This window comes from Heterodontus francisci, chromosome 29 (assembly GCF_036365525.1).
Source record: "Heterodontus francisci isolate sHetFra1 chromosome 29, sHetFra1.hap1, whole genome shotgun sequence".
Classification (NCBI taxonomy): domain Eukaryota; kingdom Metazoa; phylum Chordata; class Chondrichthyes; order Heterodontiformes; family Heterodontidae; genus Heterodontus; species Heterodontus francisci.
This window is the reverse complement of record NC_090399.1, coordinates 34,175,672-34,193,990: the sequence shown is the minus strand read 5'-3', so window position 1 is coordinate 34,193,990 and position 18,319 is coordinate 34,175,672. Positions and strand designations below refer to the sequence as shown.

At 44.9% G+C, this 18,319-nt stretch overlaps 1 protein-coding gene across 1 annotated transcript; it reads left to right on the top strand.

Annotated features, from left to right (window-relative positions):
• Window positions 1–10,464: 10,464 nt before the first annotated feature.
• LOC137346003 (probable G-protein coupled receptor 139) lies at window positions 10,465–17,387 on the top strand. Its single transcript, XM_068009305.1, has 2 exons — window positions 10,465–10,504; window positions 16,489–17,387. Exon 2 carries the CDS (start codon window positions 16,566–16,568, stop codon window positions 17,385–17,387), a length of 822 nt encoding a protein of 273 aa, XP_067865406.1. The 5' UTR covers window positions 10,465–10,504; window positions 16,489–16,565.
• Window positions 17,388–18,319: the final 932 nt, after the last annotated feature.

Here is an 18,319-nt window from a genome sequence, read left to right as displayed (position 1 = left end):
TTTTTTTAACCAGTCTGCCATGTGGAACCTTGTCAAAAGCCTTGCTAAAATCCATGTAGACCACATCAACCGCACGACCCTCATCTATCTTCCTTGTTACTACTTCAAAAAATTCAATCAAGTTGGTCAAACAATATCTTCCCTTAACAAATCTATACTGACTATCCTTGAGTCCTGGAGTCATAGAGTTAGACACACACAGAAACAGGCCCTTCAGCCCATCGTGATTAACCTGTGCCTGTAAAAATCACTTTAAATTTAACCTGTAACCTGTAAAAGAATATTTCCTCATATCACCTCAGGTTCCTTTGCCAATCACCTTCAATCTGTGTCGTCTGGTTACCAGAGCTTTTGCCAATAGAAAAAGCTTCTCCTCATTTACTCTATCCAAATCAAGAGAAGGGAGAAGGAAGTCAATGGGCTGAATGGCTTCCTTCTGTGCTGGTCAATGGGAATCAGGGGGAAAACCCTCTGCTGGCTGGAGTCATACCTAGTGCAAAGGAAGATGGTTGTGGTTGTTGGAGGTCAATCATCAGAGCTCCAGGATATCACTGCAGGAGTTCCTCAGGGTAGTGTCCTAGGCCCAACCATCTTCAGCTGCTTCATCAATGACCTTCCTTCAATCATAAGGTCAGAAGTGGGGATGTTCGCTAATGATTGCACAATGTTCAGCACCATTCATGACTCCTCAGATACTGAAGCAGTCCGTGTAGAAATGCAACAAGACCTGGACAATATCCAGGCTTGGGCTGATAAGTGGCAAGTAATATTCGTGCCACACAAGTGCCAGGCAATGACTATCTCCAAAAAGACAGAATCTAACCATCTCCCCTTGACATTCAACGGCATTACCATCGCTGAATCCCCCACTATCAACATCCTAGGGGCTACCATTGACCAGAAACTGAACTGGACTAGCCGTATAAATACCGTGGCTACAAGAGCAGATCAGAGGCTAGGAATCCTGAGGCGAATAACTCACCTCCTGACTCCCCAAAGACTGTCCACCATCTACAAGGTACAAGTCAGGAGTGTGATGGAATACTCTTCACTTGCCTGGATGGGTGCAGCTCCAACAACACTCAAGAAGCTCGACACCATCCAGGATAAAGCAACCCGCTTGACTGGCACCCCATCTACAAAGATTCACTCCCTCCACCACCGACGCACAGAGGCAGCAGTGTGTACCATCTACAAGATGCACTGCAGCAATGCACCAAGGCTCCTTAGACAGCACCTTTCAAACCCGTGATCTCTACCAACTAGAAGGACAAGGGCAGCAAATACATGGGAACACCATCACCTGCAAGTCACACACCATCCTGACTTGGAACTATATCGCCGTTCCTTCACTGTCGCTGGGTCAAAATCCTGGAACTCCCTTCCTAACAGCACTGTGGGTGTACCTACCCCAAATGGACTGCAGCGGTTCAAGAAGGCAGCTCACCAGCACCTCCTCAAGGGCAATTAGGCATGGGCAATAAATGCTGGCCTGGCCAGTGACGCCTACATCCCGTGAATGAATTTAAAAAAAAAACTCTATAACTGGAGCAGAGCCTGGTCATGTGACCTTGTAGCCTCGAATCGGAGGGGCTTAGGCTGCTTTGTGACATCATTCTGGTTGCTGTGTGATTGGCTGCTGGCTCCTTTGTGATGTCAGCTGGAGGCGGGTTTTCGGCCCTGGTTCCACATCAGTGGAGTTACTGAGGGAGGAGCTGGAGTCGGCAGCTGACACTGTGAGTGACTTTAGACCATATCAATAGGGAAATGGAAAGAAAAGAACAATTTCATGTTAAAGTAAGTAATTCAAACAAGTATCATTAATTACAAATATATTCAAATTAAATATAATCATAGTCACACACACACAGTCTCACTGTATTGAAGATACAGATTCTAGAATTAATATTAATCACTTTAATATTGAAAGATTCTTGGATGAACTGTATCTCAGGAAGCTGGAGAGAGAAGTTGAATCATCACCACACTAACTGGGACTGGAGAAAGGTCTCTGGGTTCACAGAGCAGATCTGGTGGCTCCAAGACCCTCAGTATTGAGGATGGGATGAAACAGCAGCTTCAATGATTGTAAAGGTGAGGAACTTTACTGAGATTCCCATCATTCCAGGATTTTGCCGAGGTGACAGTCTAACCATGAGGCTCGGACTTTGATGTAATAAGTTGACTGTATCTTAACCCATGTGTAAAGTGAGGTTATACCTCACTTGGGAGGACCTCACACTGAGGAATTTTTAATCTGTCTGCTTACCATACTGTACCTGAGCTGGTGTGTGTTGTTGGTTAGTGTCAGAGAGTTTGTACGCTGTGCTTAACACAGGCTGTAACTGAATTGGCTGTGCTTGGTGAACCAGTTCAGAGAGAGTTTTACTCTGTATCTAACTCGGGCTGTACCTACCCTGGGAGTGTTTGCTGTGACAGTGTGGAGGGAGATTTACTCTTAATCGAACTCATTCGCAAACCAGTGTAAGATGACTCCTGGACCGTTGGCTCCCGAGGGAACTTCTCCCTGTGCACGTTCATCGATGGTCATCTGCTGCCATCTGTTGCTCCTTTTCCCTCCTTAACCCTCTCTTCTGCTGTTTAAGGTCTCCTGATTCTAACACCTGTCCACTTCTCCACCTCGCTTTCCTCCTTTAAAGCACTCCTTCAAACGTACTTCTTTGACCAAGCTTTTGGCTTTTTGTCCCAAGCGCCTTGGGACATTTGATTAAGTTGAAGGTGCTATACAGATGTAAGTAGTTATTGTTGCATCCAGCACTGGGCTGAATTCAGACACACTCTGCACACTCACAAAGATCAGCACAAGAGCAGAAACGTTCCATTCACAGGAGCTGCCCCTGGGATGGTGCAGCACTCACTCTACAGGTACATTAGAAACCTCGAGAGATTAGCTCTTGTCCACTCCCATTCTACTTTATCCTTTTCTTCTGCTTACAGTTGGAATATTGTGTGTGTGACATCCAGCCTGAAGAATTTCCCAATGTCGATCCCTTCAATTCTTTGGGTTCAGCTCATCATTGAAGACCAGGACTGTCCTTCAGATGTCCCACATTTCCAGACAATGCATTTCCAGGACTGTCCGAGGGACAAGAAAGTGACGTCAAAAAGGTAGGACATGTGCAGTCACACTCAGCAACATCCATCCTGCCCACACCTGTTGCTGTGCTGTGGCAGATGGAGAAATGCTGGAATTCCCCTGCGGAGGGAGATAACGGCAGCTCTGCTGTAAAAGACAGTCAGTCACTCGACCCAAGAGATGGTGAAGGAAAGACTCAGAAAATGTAAAGCTTTGAGGAACTGGATTCTGAACAAAATACAGACCCTCAGATCATGGTGTGTTCATACCAGATACATGTGTTTGAAATGTTTGTTATCCACAATTAATCCAGATCGACTGCAAATCAGCAGGAGTAACAGTCAATACCAAGTCCTGCATCAAAAAACCTGCTTGACGTTACTGGTCTTCCTTTGATTCCTTTTCTTAGACTGCAGGGAATCCTGCAAACTATTTTTTTCTAATTGTGATCCCAGGTGCACGGCCCAGACTCAGGAGAAGCAGAATTTGATTGAAGGTAATGTTGGACAACTGTGCAACAGCCCCGACAAACAAATTTCTCTGCAGCACCTGTGGAAGAGCCTGTCACTCCAGAATTGGCCTTTATAGCCACTCCAGGCGCTGCTTCACAAACCACTGCCCACCTCCAGGCGCGTATCCATTGTCTCTCGAGATAAGGAGGCCCAAAAGAAAAAGAAAAGAAATGTTGGACCAATCTCTAGGGCCGAGGAATAGAATGACCATGGGTAATTTTGGGAGATTGGTTCATGGAGAAATTTACAAGAGTATCTTTGGGTTCTGGAGGAAATGCCCACCTGAGAGGTAGTGATATTAGTCCCACTGCATGAGGAGTAATTTGCTGACAATCTTTGGATGGACACTGTCTGCTCTTCACTAAGGAGTTGACCTAGTCTGGTAATGTCCCAATCATGGTGAACATTTCAGAGAGCTCCCAATTGTGTCAGATTAAGGAGTGTGTAAACACTGATAGTGCCAGTCCCACCATGTTGTGTATCTGTTTGAGGTAAAAATGAGAGATATGAAGGAGAGATAAAGTTAGTATAAAATGAGGGAGACGAGAAGGAAAAGTTAAGCAGGAACTAATAAAGGGAAATAGAAAAGTGAGATGTGAGGAAGAGGGAAACAAAGAAACAAGAATAATGTGATGGAGATAAAAAGTACAAAGGAAAATGTAGGAGATGAGAAGGGACAACAGTTAATAAAAATTGAGCAAATGAAGAGTTAAAAGGGAAATAGAATGAATGAGGAAAAGGAAATAGAAAATGAGGGAGAAGATTTAAAAAAAGATTGATAAATGAAATAGGGAAAAGAATTGAACAAAGAAAAGATAAATAGAAACAGGTAAATCAGTTCAGGATAGTAAAAGATCAGGAGAAAGTGAGAGCAATGGGAAGGAATAAAATAGAGAAATAAGCAAAAGTAAAATTAAATTACAATTAAAACCAGCTGAAGAGATTATATGGAGAGGAGAGATTGGAATTGAAGAGTACATAGTAAGTACAAAATGAGATGAGGAATTAAGGTTCAAAATGAGAGAGATGTGGAGTTAAATAGGGAAATAAAAAATGGGAAATGAAGGTGGAAAAGGTAAGTAAGAAATAATCAGTTAAAAAGGTGAGAGGGAGAAAGAAAGAAACCAGTCCAAAGATCAGTAAAATGAAGATGAGAAGAGGAAAAGTAAAGGCAGAAATAATAATTCATCAATGAAGAGAAAAATAAGAGAGACAATGGGAGAAATGTTCAGTTCAAAATGAGATGGATAGAAAGTAGTAAAGAATGGGGATAGAAAAATGAGAGGTTGTGGCTAAAAAACGTTAGTCGTGAAAGAGGGCAAGAGAATAGGAAAAGGTTAAACCAAAATTAATTTGCAATTTTAAAAACAAGAAGCACAATATATAAAAAAACAAGTTTTTCTTTTTTATTTCTTCATTCTCGGGATGTGGAATTCACTGGAAAAGCCAGCATTTATTACCCATCCCTAATTACCCTTGAGAAGTTGGTGGTGAGCTGCTGTCTTGAACTGCTGCAATCCGTGTGGGAATTTATTCTCCCAATGCTGCTGGTAGGGAATGATTTCCAGCATTTTTACTGTGATGATGCAGGAACGGTGATCTATTTCCAATTCAGAATGGTGGGTGAGTTGGAGGTGGTGCTGTTCCCATGCACTTGCAGCCCTTGTCTTTCAGCGTAATGGAGGTTGCAGGTTTGGGAGGTGCTGTTAATGGAGCCTTGGCAAGTTACTGCAGTGTGTCTGGTAGACTGTACACACTGCAGCCACAGCGGCAGAGGCAGTGAATGTTTGATGTGGTGGTGTTTGATCAAGCAAACTGCTTTCTCCTGGATGATGTTGAGCTTTTTGACTGTTGCTGTTACCATCCAGGCAAGTGGAGAGAATTTCATCACAATCCTGACTTGTGCCATGTATGTGCTGGACAGGCTTTGAGGAGTCAGGAGATGATTCAGTTACTGAAGAATACCCAGACTCTGAGCTGTTCTTGTAGCCACAGTACTTTTGTGCCTGATCCAGTTAAATTTCTGGTCAATGGTGACCCTTGGAATTTTGATTGTGAGGGATTCAGTGATGGTAATGACATTGAATGCCAAGGGTAGTGTTTAGACTCGCTCTTATGTGGCATAGTGATTGCCTGCCACTTGAATGGTTTGAATGTTACTTGCCACTTATCAGCCAAAGCCTGAATGTTTTCCAGATATTGTTGCATGCGGACATGGACTGCTTCATTATCTGAGAAATTGTGAATGGAACTGAACACAGTGCAATCTTCAGTGAACATCCCCTCTTTTCAGCTTGTGATGGAGGGAAGGTCATTGATGAAGCAACTGAAGGTGGTTAGACTGAGTACACTGCCCTGAGGAACTCCTGCAGTGACATCCTGGAGCTGAGATAATTGACCTCCTCCAATATCCAGCTTCCTTTGTACTCCGTATGAGCCTAGCCAGTGGAGAGTTTTCCCCCAATTCCCATTGACTTCCATTTTACTAGGGCTCCTTGATGCCACATACGGTCAAATGCTGCCTTGATGTCGAGAGCAGTCACTCTCTGCTCACATCTGGAATTCAACTGTTTTGTCCATGTTTGGTCCAAAGTCGGAAAGTTGTCTTGTGCCGAGCGACCTTTTCGGATTCCGAACTGAGCCTCGGTGAGCAGGTTATTGGTGAGAAAACGGTGATTATTAGCATAGTCGATGACACCGTCCATCACTTTGATGATTGAGTGTGGGCTGATGGGGCAGTAATTGACAAGTTGGTTTTGTCCTTTTTTTGTGGGCAGGACCTACCTGGACAATTTGACACTTCATCCATGAGATGTCAGTGTTGTAGTTGTACAGCTTGGCTACAGGCGCAGCTACTTCTGGAGCACAGGTCTTCAGCACTACAGCGAGGATATCGTGTTGGACCCATAGCTTTTGCTGTATCCAGTGCTTTGAGGCATTTCTTGATATTGTGGATTTTTTTTTTTATTATTCATTCATGGGATTTGGGCATAACTGGCAAGGCCAGTATTTGCTGCCCATCCCTAATTGTGCTTGAGAAGATGGAGGTGAGCTTCTGCCTTGAACCGCTGCAGTCCATGTGGTGTAGGTACACCAACAGTGCTGTCAGTGAGGGAGTTCCAGGAGTTTGATCCAATGACAGTGAAGAAACAGTGATATAGTTTCACATCAGGATGATGTGTAGCTTGGAGGTGTTCCCATGCATCTGTTGCCCTTGTCCTTCTAGGTGGTAGAGCTCATGGGTTTGGAAGATGCTGTCAAAGGAGTTGTAGTGAGTGCTACAGTGCATCTTGTAGATGTTACACACTGCTGCCACTGTGCTTCGGTGGTGGGGGAATGAATGTTGAAGGGGCTACATGGGGTGCCGATCAAACGGATTGCTTTGTCCTAGATGGTGTCGAGTCAAGGTTACAGAGATAGTGAGGGGTGTAGGGCTGGAGGAGGTTACAGAGATAGGGAGGGGTGTAGGGCTGGAGGAGGTTATAGAGATCAGGAGGGGTGTAGGGCTGGAGGAGGTTACAGATTAGCTATTATATAAATGATTTAGATGAAGAGACCAAAGGTACGTTTTCTAAATTTGCTGATGACACAAAGATAGGTAGGAAAGTAACTTGTGAAGAGAACATAAGGGGGCTACAAAGGAATATAGATAGATTAAATGAGTGGGCAAAGAGCTGGCAAATGGAGTATAATGTGGAAAAGTGTGAAATTGTCCACTTTGGCAGGAAGAATGAAAAAGAAGCATATTATCTAAATGGTGAAAGAGTGCAGAGTTCTGAGATGCAAAGGGATCTGGGTGTCCTAGTGCATGAATTGCAAAAGGTTAGTATGCAGGTACAGCATGTAATTAAGAAAGTTAATAGAATGTTATCATTTATTGCGAGGGGAATTGAATACAAAAGTAGGGAGGTTATGCATCAGCTATACAGGGCATTGATGAGACCACATCTAGAGTACTGTGTACAGTACTAGTCTCCTTTATTTAAGGAAAGATGTAAATGCGTTGGAGACAGTACAGAGAATGTTTCTAGACTAATACCTGGAATGGGTGAGTTGTCTTACGAGGAAAGATTGGACAGGCTAGGCTTGTATCCGCTGAAATTTAGAAGAGTAAAAGGCGACTTGATTGAAACATATAAGATCCTGAGGGGTCTTGACAGGGTGGATGTGGAAAGAATGTTTCCCCTTGTGGGAGAATCTAGAACTAGGGGTCACTGTTTAAAAATAAGGGGTCGTCCTTTTAAGACAGAGATGAGGAGAAATGTTTTCTCTCAGAGGGTCGGGAGTCGTTGGAATTCTCTTCCTCAAATGGTGGTGGAAGCAGAGTCTTTTATTTTACTTTTAAGGCAGAGGTAGATAGATTCTTGATAAGCAAGGGGGTGAAAGGTTATTGGGGGTAGGTGGAAATGTGGCGTAATCAGTTCAGCCATGAATATATTGAATGGTGGAGCAGGCTCGAAGGGCCAAGTGACCTGCTCCTGCTCCTAATTCGTACGTTTGTATGTTCCTAACAGCACTGTGGGTGTACGTCCCCCACATGGACTGCAGCGGTTCAAGAAGGCAGCTCACCACCAACTTATCAAGGGCAATTAGGGATGGGAAATAAATGCTGGTCTTGTTACTGACACTCACTCCTGTGAAATAATAGAAGAAAAGTCCGATATCCTCCTGCCTGCCCAAACCAGGTCAGCGTCTCATCATTCCTGATGTCATCTACACTTCCTACTTTCACACTCCTATCAGCACATTAACATTCCAAAACCAATATTGACTAAAACAGCATGGCAGACTTGGTACTCAACTATTTTGTGTTAATTCTACCCACATCTATGTCTCTGAGACTGTGAAGGTGTTTATCTTTTAGTTCTCACAGAGCAGCCTGTCTGTTTTCATGCTCTGCTAGATTTCTGCTGAAGTTTACCTTTTTACCATTTGGTCAATGAAGGCTCAAATCACAATTCCCCATCGTCACCTCTCAGCCGCTTGTACACAGGGTGTATTACAGGCAGGAATTTTTAAAAATGTTCAGTATAAGATTCAGTATAACAATGAAATTAAAGAAGTGTCCAGCCAATCGTAGTGTTTAACTGAGCTTCATTAATTCACAAGCAATCCGATGTAGGGTTTTCCCAGGATTCTTATACATCCCAAAGTATCCATCTTCCCAAACTGACCGCTCATCACAAACTGATCCATCTTCCCTAAGCAACCCCCTCATCCAAACTGACCCATCACTCCCAAACTGACTTATCTCTCCCAAGCTGACCGTCACCCCAAACCAACCATTGCTCCCAAACGGATCCCTCACCCCAAACTGACCCCCACCCAAATTCGCCCTTCGGTCACAATCTGATGTTTCACCCCATCTTACCCCTCACCCCAGACAAACCCTTCACTCCCAAACTGACTCCACAACACAAACAGTCCCATCGCCCCAATCTGGCCCATGAGCCTAAAATGAACCCTTATCCTGAATGGAATGAATTTCGGGCTGCTCTTGTGCTTTATACAGGTTTGAAGCCTAGGCTTCGAGTAGGCCTGGCCTTGCAATGTGGCACAAACACTTTAACCATGGGTGAGGGACAGAGGGGGTCAGCAATCCCCCATAGTAAATTAAAGTCATCAAAGTGAATCTGTGTAGAGGCTTGTTATAGTTGCATAGTAATGCTTCTGTTTCTGGACAGTACAATTATTTGATGGGTTAGTGATAAGCATGGTGGTTATTTTAAGTTATTTTGATCCATGGTGACCACTTTAAATGTGATCCATCTCTGACGGACATTTTAAGTGATGTTTGGTGGAGACGCGAGCCAATTTAAGTACAATGCACTGCGGACAGAAGCTCTGACCCTTATAATTGATATCAATAAGCGATATTATGGTAGTGGCTTAATGTTAAATCACAGAAACACAGAATTGTTACAACGCAGAAGAAGGCCGTTCAGCCCATCATGTCCGCACTGGCTCTCTGAAAGAGCAATTCCCTCAGTCCCATTCCCCTCCCTTTTCCCCATAACCCCGCACATTCTTCCTTTTCATATAACTGTCTAATTCCCTTTTGGATGCTTCAATTGAACCTACCTCCCCACTTTCTTAGGCAGTGCATTCCAGACCTTAGCCACTCGCTGCTTTAAAATGGTTTTCCTCATGTCACTTTTGCTTCTCTTAACAAATACTTTAAATCTGTGCCCTTTCGTTCTTGATCCTTTCGTGAGTGGGAACAGTTTGAATAACTCTATCAAATCACCTCTCTGCCTTCTCTTCTCCAAGGAAAACAGTCCTAACTTCTCCAATATATCTCCATAACTGAAATTTCTCATCCCTGGAACCATTCTCATGAACCTCTTCTTTACTCTCTCCAGTGCCCTCACTTCTTTCCTCAAGTATGGCACACAAATACTCCAACTGAGGCCGAACTCGTGTCTTATACAAGTTCAACATAATTCCCTTGCTCCATGCTATTTTAAATGATATACACACCATCTGTTTTAAGGGATATGCATGGCAGACATATTAAGTGGTATACATGATGGACGTTTTAAGGGATAATGGTGGCACTTGTTCTAAGCGATATGCATAACAGACATTTTACTTACAGTCATAAATATGTTGTGTTGAATTGAAAGGCGTTAACTGAAACTGTTTGTTCAGTGACTGTAATTAATGACAGTCTCCATGGGCCCTAACTGTGTCACTGGAGGATTTCCCTCTTCTATTAATAAGGGACTGCTTTCAATGTGTCATGCCATTGTGTCAGCAGGAGCATCATCTCCGGCACTAACAGGAATCTAAGGCTGCAGAGAGAGGAACCAGATGGATGAGAAAGAAATATATGAATACTTCATTAAAGTGGAAGCGATTTATTATCCAATCCTTGCTGCTGTTGCTGTTCCTGGTAAGTCTTCGTATCCAGCTGTTACTTTGATACACAGTGTTTCACTGCATTACTTTTCTCTTCATTTTAAGTGGCATTGCTTTCATTCTCCTTAATTTGAGTATGACACAGTAACACATTTATTGTTCTGCGATCTCTTACTGTCTCTCCCACCTGATGTAAGATTCCTGAGGAGATCAACAAATCAACTGAATCCAATTTACTGAACAACCCCAATTTTAAAAAAATGACAAGATTTCACTTTTATAACCTTTACTCCAATAATCAAACCAAAATCAACATAAAATAAACATGAATCAACAGACAAATCACAATCAATATACATTTTCCAAATTGCACGTTAACTACCAGATACAACAAAGATAGATCTCAAGGATTCACTGGACAGTTCACACAGCATATCTGGCACAAATTATAGCCACAAAACCCTTCAAAGTTCTGAACTCCTTCAGAAGTAGGTCACCAACTCCTGCCTTCCAACATGCAGTCATCGATTTTCATCCAACAGCAATTCCCCTGTAATCCCAAACGCCACGGATACGGTCTCCATCTAAACCGGCATACTACTCCTGAACCTCCTTATCTCCACTCACGTCAGCCCTGATGGCTTTTCTCCAGCAGTATTACCTTTTACCTTAAGTAAAGGAAAACAGCTGCAAAATCTTGTATTTGCATGTGGCCAACTGCCAGAATCAGCTTCCACTCTCGGTAACTTACCTGCAAAACGGCAATCCTGAGCTTGGATATTTCTATTCACATGCCTCTGGCCAAAGGACTCTGTTTCATATTTGGTTCCAACAAGTTCTGTCTCCCCAGCACCCTAATTTTTTTAGTTTCTCTTTTAAGTTATTGACTGTTTCAAAAATCAAGCTTTGAAACCAGAGTCGGTGCACCTAACAGAATTCAACAAGTTATCTGTTCAGACAATAGCCTACACATGCTCCTCCACTGGTCTCACAAACTGCAGACTCCATCACCTTCTTCAGATTAAAAGGTTCTTTTGGAAACAGTTTAGTTTCTGATCAATACAGATATTTATACTGAATTTTAGAAACCCATCTGGATAGAACGCAGGCAGTTTTGCAAATATTTCCCTCTAATGACTCAAAATTCAACTCCAGCCATCCAGCTCACTTTCCATCATCTCCTGATTCACATCAATGTTTATGTTTTTCTAGATGGTTTAATATTAGATGAAGTGTAATTTATCTTCCAAAAACAAGTTGACTCATTTCATAGAACATAGAACATAGAACATAGAAAATACAGCACAGAACAGGCCCTTCGGCCCACGATGTTGTGCCGATCCTTTGTCCTCTGTCAAGGACAATTTAATCTATACCCCATCATTCTCCTTTATCCATATACCTATCTAAAAGCCGTTTGAAAGTCCCTAAAGTTTCTGACTCAACAACTTCCCCAGGCAAGGCATTCCATGCCCCGACCACTCTCTGGGTAAAGAACCTTCCCCTGACATCCCCCTTATATCTCCCACCCTTCACCTTAAATTTATGACCCCTTGTAACGCTTTGCTCCACCCGGGGAAAAAGTTTCTGACTGTCTACCCTATCTATTCCCCTGATCATCTTATAAACCTCTATCATGTCACCCCTCATCCTTCTCCGTTCTAATGAGAAGAGGCCTAGAATGTTCAGCCTTTCCTCGTAAGACTTATTCTCCATTCCAGGCAACATCCTGGTAAATCTCCTCTGCACCCTCTCCAAGGCTTCCACATCCTTCCTAAAATGAGGCGACCAGAACTGCACACAGTACTCCAAATGAGGCCTTACCAAGGTCCTGTACAGCTGCATCATCACCTCACGGCTCTTAAATTCAATCCCTCTGCTAATGAACGCTAACACCCCATATGCCTTCTTCACAGCCCTATCCACTTGAGTTGCAACTTTCAACGATCTATGCACATAGACCCCAAGGTCTCTCTGCTCCTCCACATGCCCAAGAACCCTACCGTTAACCCAGTATTTTGCATTCGTGTTTGTCCTTCCAAAATGGACGACCTCACACTTTTCAGGGTTAAACTCCATCTGCCACTTTTCAGCCCAGCACTGCAACCTATCCAAGTCCCTTTGCAGACGACAATAGCCCTCCTCGGTATCCACAACTCCACCAACCTTTGTATCATCTGCAAATTTACTGACCCACCCTTCGACTTCCTCATCCAAGTCGTTAATAAAAATCACAAACAGGAGAGGACCCAGAACTGATCCCTGTGGCACGCCACTGGTAACTGGGCTCCAGGCTGAGTATTTACCATCTAAGACCACTCTCTGCCTTCTATCAGTTAGCCAATTCTTAATCCAACTGGCCACATTCCCCACTATCCCATGCCTCCTGACTTTCTCCATAAGTCTACCATGGGGGACCTTATCAAATGCCTTACTAAAATCCATGTACACCACATCCACTGGTTTACCCTCATCCACTTGCTTGGTCACCTGCTCAAAGAATTCAATCAGGCTTGTGAGGCAAGACCTACCCCTCACAAAACCGTGCTGACTGTCCCGAATCAAGCAGTGTCTTTCCAGATGCTCAGAAATCCTATCCCTCAGCACCTTTTCCATCAACTTGCCTACCACCGAAGTAAGACTAACTGGCCTGTAATTCCCAGGGTTGTTCCTATTCCCTTTCTTGAACAGGGGCACAACATTTGCCACCCTCCAATCACCTGGTACCACCCCCGTCAACAGAGAAGATGAAAAGATCATTGCCAGCGGCTCTGCAATTTCATCCCTTGCTTCCCATAACATCCTTGGATATACCCCGTCAGGCCCGGGAGACTTGTCTATCTTCAAGTTATTCAAAAACCCCAACACATCTTCCCTCCTAACGAGCACTTCCTCGAGCTTACCAGTCTGTTTCACACCGTCCTCTTCAGTAATACACCCCTTCTCATTCGTAAATACCGAAGAGAAGTACTCATTCAAAACCTCACTTATCTCTTCCGGCTCAACACACAGTCTCCCGCTATTGTCCTTGACCGGACCTACGGTCCCCCTAGTCATCCTCATATTTCTGACATACGCGTAAAAGGCCTTGGGGTTTTCTTTTATCCTACCCGCCAAGCATTTTTCATGCCCTCTCTTAGCTCTCCTAATCCCTTTCTTCAGATCCTTCCTGGCCATCTTGTATCCCTCCAGAGCTATGCCTGTGCCCTTTTTCCTCAACCTTATATACGCATCCTTCTTCTTCCTAACAAGACTCTCAACCTCTCTTGTCAACCACGGTTCCCTCACATGACCATCCCTTCCCTGTCTGACAGGGACATGCTTATCAATGGCCCCTACTATCTGCTCCTTGAAAAAGTTCCACATTTCGACCGTGCCCTTCCCTGCCAGCATATGCTCCCAACTTATGCTCCTCAGTTCCTGCCTGACAGCATCATATCTACCCTTCCCCCAATTGTAAACCTTGCCCTGTTGCACATACCTATCCCTCTCCATTACCACAGTGAATGCTACAGAATTGTGATCACTATCTCCAAAGTGCTCGCCCACCAACAGCTCTATCACTTGCCCTGGTTCATTACCTAGTACCAAATCCAATATTGCCTCCCCTCTGGTCGGGCAGTCTACATACTGAGTCAGAAAAGCTTCCTGGACATACTGCACAAACACTACCCCATCCAAACTATTCGATCTAAAGAGTTGCCAATCAATATTTGGGAAGTTGAAATCCCCCATAATTACTACCCTGTGACTTCTGCTCCTTTCCAAAATCTGTTTCCCAATCTGCTCTTCCACCTCCCTGCTGCTATTGGGGGGCCGATAGAAAACTCCCATCAAGGTGACTGCTCCTTTCCTGTTCCTGACCTCAACCCACAGTGCCTCAGTCGGCAGATCCTCCTCGAAAATTCTTTCAGCAGTTGTTACACTATTTCTAACTAACAATGCCACCCCCCCACCTCTTTTACCACCATTCCTAATCTTATGAAAACATCTATAACCAGGTACCTCCAAGAACCATTCCTCCCCCTCACCTATCCACGTTTCAGTGATGGCCACAACATCGTAGTCCCAAGTGCCCATCCACGCCTTCAATTCACTCACCTTATTCCTGATGCTTCTTGCGTTGAAGTATACGCACTTCAACCCTTCTCCGTGCCCATCTGTCCTCTGCGACAGTGCTACCTTCCCCAATACCTCACTACACTCTTTGTCTTTCTGAGTGGACCCACTGGTCCCTGGACTACAAGTCCGGTTCCCATCCCCCTCCCAAACTAGTTTAAACCCTCCCGAACAGTACTAGCAAACCTCCCTCCCAGGATATTGGTGCCCCTCTGGTTCAGATGCAGCCCGTCCTGTTTGAACAGGTCCCATCTTCCCCAGAATGCAGTCCAATTATCCAAGAACTGGAAGCCCTCCCTCCTACACCATTCCTGCAGCCACGTGTTCAGCTGTGCTCTCTCCCTATTCCTAGCCTCACTATCACGTGGCGCCGGCAACAAACCAGAGATAACAACTCTGTCCGTCCGAGCTTTCAGCTTCCAGCCTAACTCCCTAAACTCACTTCTAACATCTGTGCCACCCTTCCTTCCTACGTCGTTGGTGCCAATGTGCACCACGACCTCTGGCTGCTCCCCCTCCCCTTTAAGGATCCTGAAGACGCGATCACAAACATCACGGACCCTGGCACCAGGGAGGCAACAAACCATCCGTGCGTCTCGCTTGCTCCCACAGAACCGCCTGTCGGTACTCCTCACCATCGAGTCCCCGATGACTAGTGCTCTCCCGTTCTCCCTCCTTCCCTTCTGAGCCACAGTGCAGGACCCCGTGCCAGAGGCCCGTTCACTGCAGCCTGCCCCCGATAGGCCGCCCCCCCCAACAGTATCTAAAACTGTATACTTGTTGTTGAGGGGAACGACCACAGGAGATCCCTGCACTGACCTCTTCCCACCTCTAACTGTTACCCAGCTGCCTTTGTTTTGTGGAGTAACGACATCCCTGTAGCTTCTATCTATCACCCCCTCAGCTTCCCGAATGATCCTCAGTTCATCCAGCTCCAGCTCCAGTTCCCTAACACGGTCTGATAGGAGCTGGAGACGGATGCACTTCCAGCAGGTAAAGTCAGCAGGGTCCCCGGAGGTTCCCCTCACCTCGAACATACTGCAGGAGGAGCACTGCACTCCCCTGGCTGCCATTTCTTTTACTCAATTACCCCTTAATTAAGTACAAATATAGATATTAACAAAAACAGTGAAATAGCTTACCTGTTCAGTCCTTTTTGGTTAGAGGAGGAGGGTAAAAAGGGTCTCGGGTTAACTCTGCTCCGCACCTTTAAAGAAAATACCTACCCAGGAGTCCTTGCTGCCGTCCAGCTTCCGGTTCCTCCCGCGCCAAAAGTAACTTGAACACAAGGAAAACAGTAAGTACAACTTTTAAAACACAGCTCCTGGTGCCTTCACTTACCCACCGAAGAGTCGCTACCTTCTCCTGCTGCTCCGCCGGGAAATGATTTTTCAGTGGATTCATTTCCAATCATTCTTTTGAAATAATTGAATTCGGGGCTGCCTGTAACAAGTGAGGGAATGTCTCTTTCAGTCCAACACTTCACATTCAAAATAAGAGTAAAACACAGTGGCTGCTGCAAATCTGAAATAAAAGCAGAAAATGCTGAAAATACTCAGCAGGTCTGGCTGCATCTGTGGAGAGAGAAACAGAGTTAACATTTCAGGTTGATGACCACAAATCAGAACTGGGAGTGCTTCAAGATGTAACAGTGTTTAAGGCAGGCAGGGAAAGGATCAACATTGAGTTCAACAATTTCAGTATCATCTTTTTATCATTTAATCTCTCCTTCCTTCCACTGTATCACAGACTGTCCCTTTTGTTATTTCAGATACAATCATTTCAATATGTCACTGGATACAGGAACACATTGGCAAATCTCATTCAGTCCTCAATCAAATTGGTAACTTTGCTGCCAGCCTGATGTATAATTTCTCTGTTTATTTCCTTTCCTCACAGTTAACTTAGTGACGATTGTGATCCTTTCTCGTGGAAAATGTGGTCTCTCTAAATGTGTCACTCGCTACCTGGTGACCATGGCAATGGCGGATCTACTGGTCATTATCCTTGACCTGATATTGAGGCACATTCCGATTGTTTATAAGGAACAGTTTCTTTTCCTGAAATCCATCCGTGTGTGTAATATCCATGCCATCCTGGTTTATGCAGACACAGACTGTTCTGTCTGGTTCACTGTCACTTTTACTTTTGATCGATTTGTGGCTATTTGCTGCCAGAAGCTGAAAAGCAAGTATTGCACTGAGAAAACAGCAACTGTGGTTCTGGGAACAGTGACTGTTCTGAGCTATTTAAAGAACAGCACCTGGTATTTTATATTAACTGGTCAGTATTGGCTGCTGAACGTTCCCTGGTTTTGTTTTGTAACAATGCATGTTCGAGAATCTAGGGTCTGGGTAACAATCGAGTTCCTCCATCACATCCTTACCCCATGTGTCCCATTTGTTTTGATTCTGCTGCTCAATGCTTTAACCGTCAGACACATTTTAGTGAGCAGTAGAGCACGCAGGAGACTCCGGGCTCACAGCAGTGGGGAGCGTCACAGAGACCCAGAGATGGAGAGCCGAAGGAAATCTATCATTTTACTGTTTGTTATCTCAGGGAATTTCATACTATTATGGTCAGTGTTTATGGTACATTCTATATGGAGCAGGATGTGGTTTTTGGGGTATGATTCTATATATCTACATCGTTTTGTACGAGAAATGGGCTTCATACTGCAGCTGCTGAGTTGCTGCACTAACACTTGTATTTATGCTGTGACCCAGAGTAAGTTCAGAGAGCAGTTGAAGAATGTGGGAAAATATCCCTTTACACTAATTGTAAAATTCATTAAATGATGAGAGGAAGTGACAAGTTTCCAACATCCGAACTCAATGTTGCCTTATTTCAATGAACTCTTTCACAGCGGGTCAGTAATATAATTCTTTTGTGCTGTGGTCAGAATCTGTAACAAGTGCTCGTGTGTAAAATGGGCTCCAGACATATCACTTAAAATGTCAACAGCATGCTTATCACTCAAATTCAGCCTCACCAACATCAGTTACAATTGCCACCTCAGATGTCACTTCAAATGGACACAGAAAATAGCACTTGAAATGGCCACAGCGCGCGTTATGAACAATAGCTGAGTGTGCAGCATTCTCACTGCAGAGTACTGAGGTTTAGGGTTCACATCCACACACTAGAATATGAGCAGCTGATGTTCAAGTGCAGTAATGCAAGAGTGCTACACGGTCAGAGGGTCAGTTCTGAGGGAGTGCTGCACTGTCAGAGGGTCAGGACTGAGGGAGTGCTGCACTGTCAGAGGGTCAGGTCTGAGGGAGTGCTGCACTGTCGGAGGGTCAGGGCTGAGGGAGTGCTGCACTGTCGGAGGGTCAGGGCTGAGGGAGTGCTGCACTGTCGGAGGGTCAGGGCTGAGGGAGTGCTGCACTGTCGGAGTGTCAGGGATGAGGGAGTGCTGCACAGTCGGAGGGTCAGGGCTGAGGGAGTGCTGCACAGTCGGAGGGTCAGGGCTGAGGGAGTGCTGCACAGTCGGAGGGTCAGGGCTGAGGGAGTGCTGCACTGTCGGAGGGTAAGGGCTGAGGGAGTGCTGCACAGTCGGAGGGTCAGGGCTGAGGGAGTGCTGCACAGTCGGAGGGTGAGGGCTGAGGGAGTGCTGCACAGTCGGAGGGTGAGGGCTGAGGGAATACTGCACTGTCGGAGGGTCAGTACTGAGGGAGTGCTGCACTGCCGGAGGGTCAGTACTGAGGGAGTGCTGCACTGTCGGAGG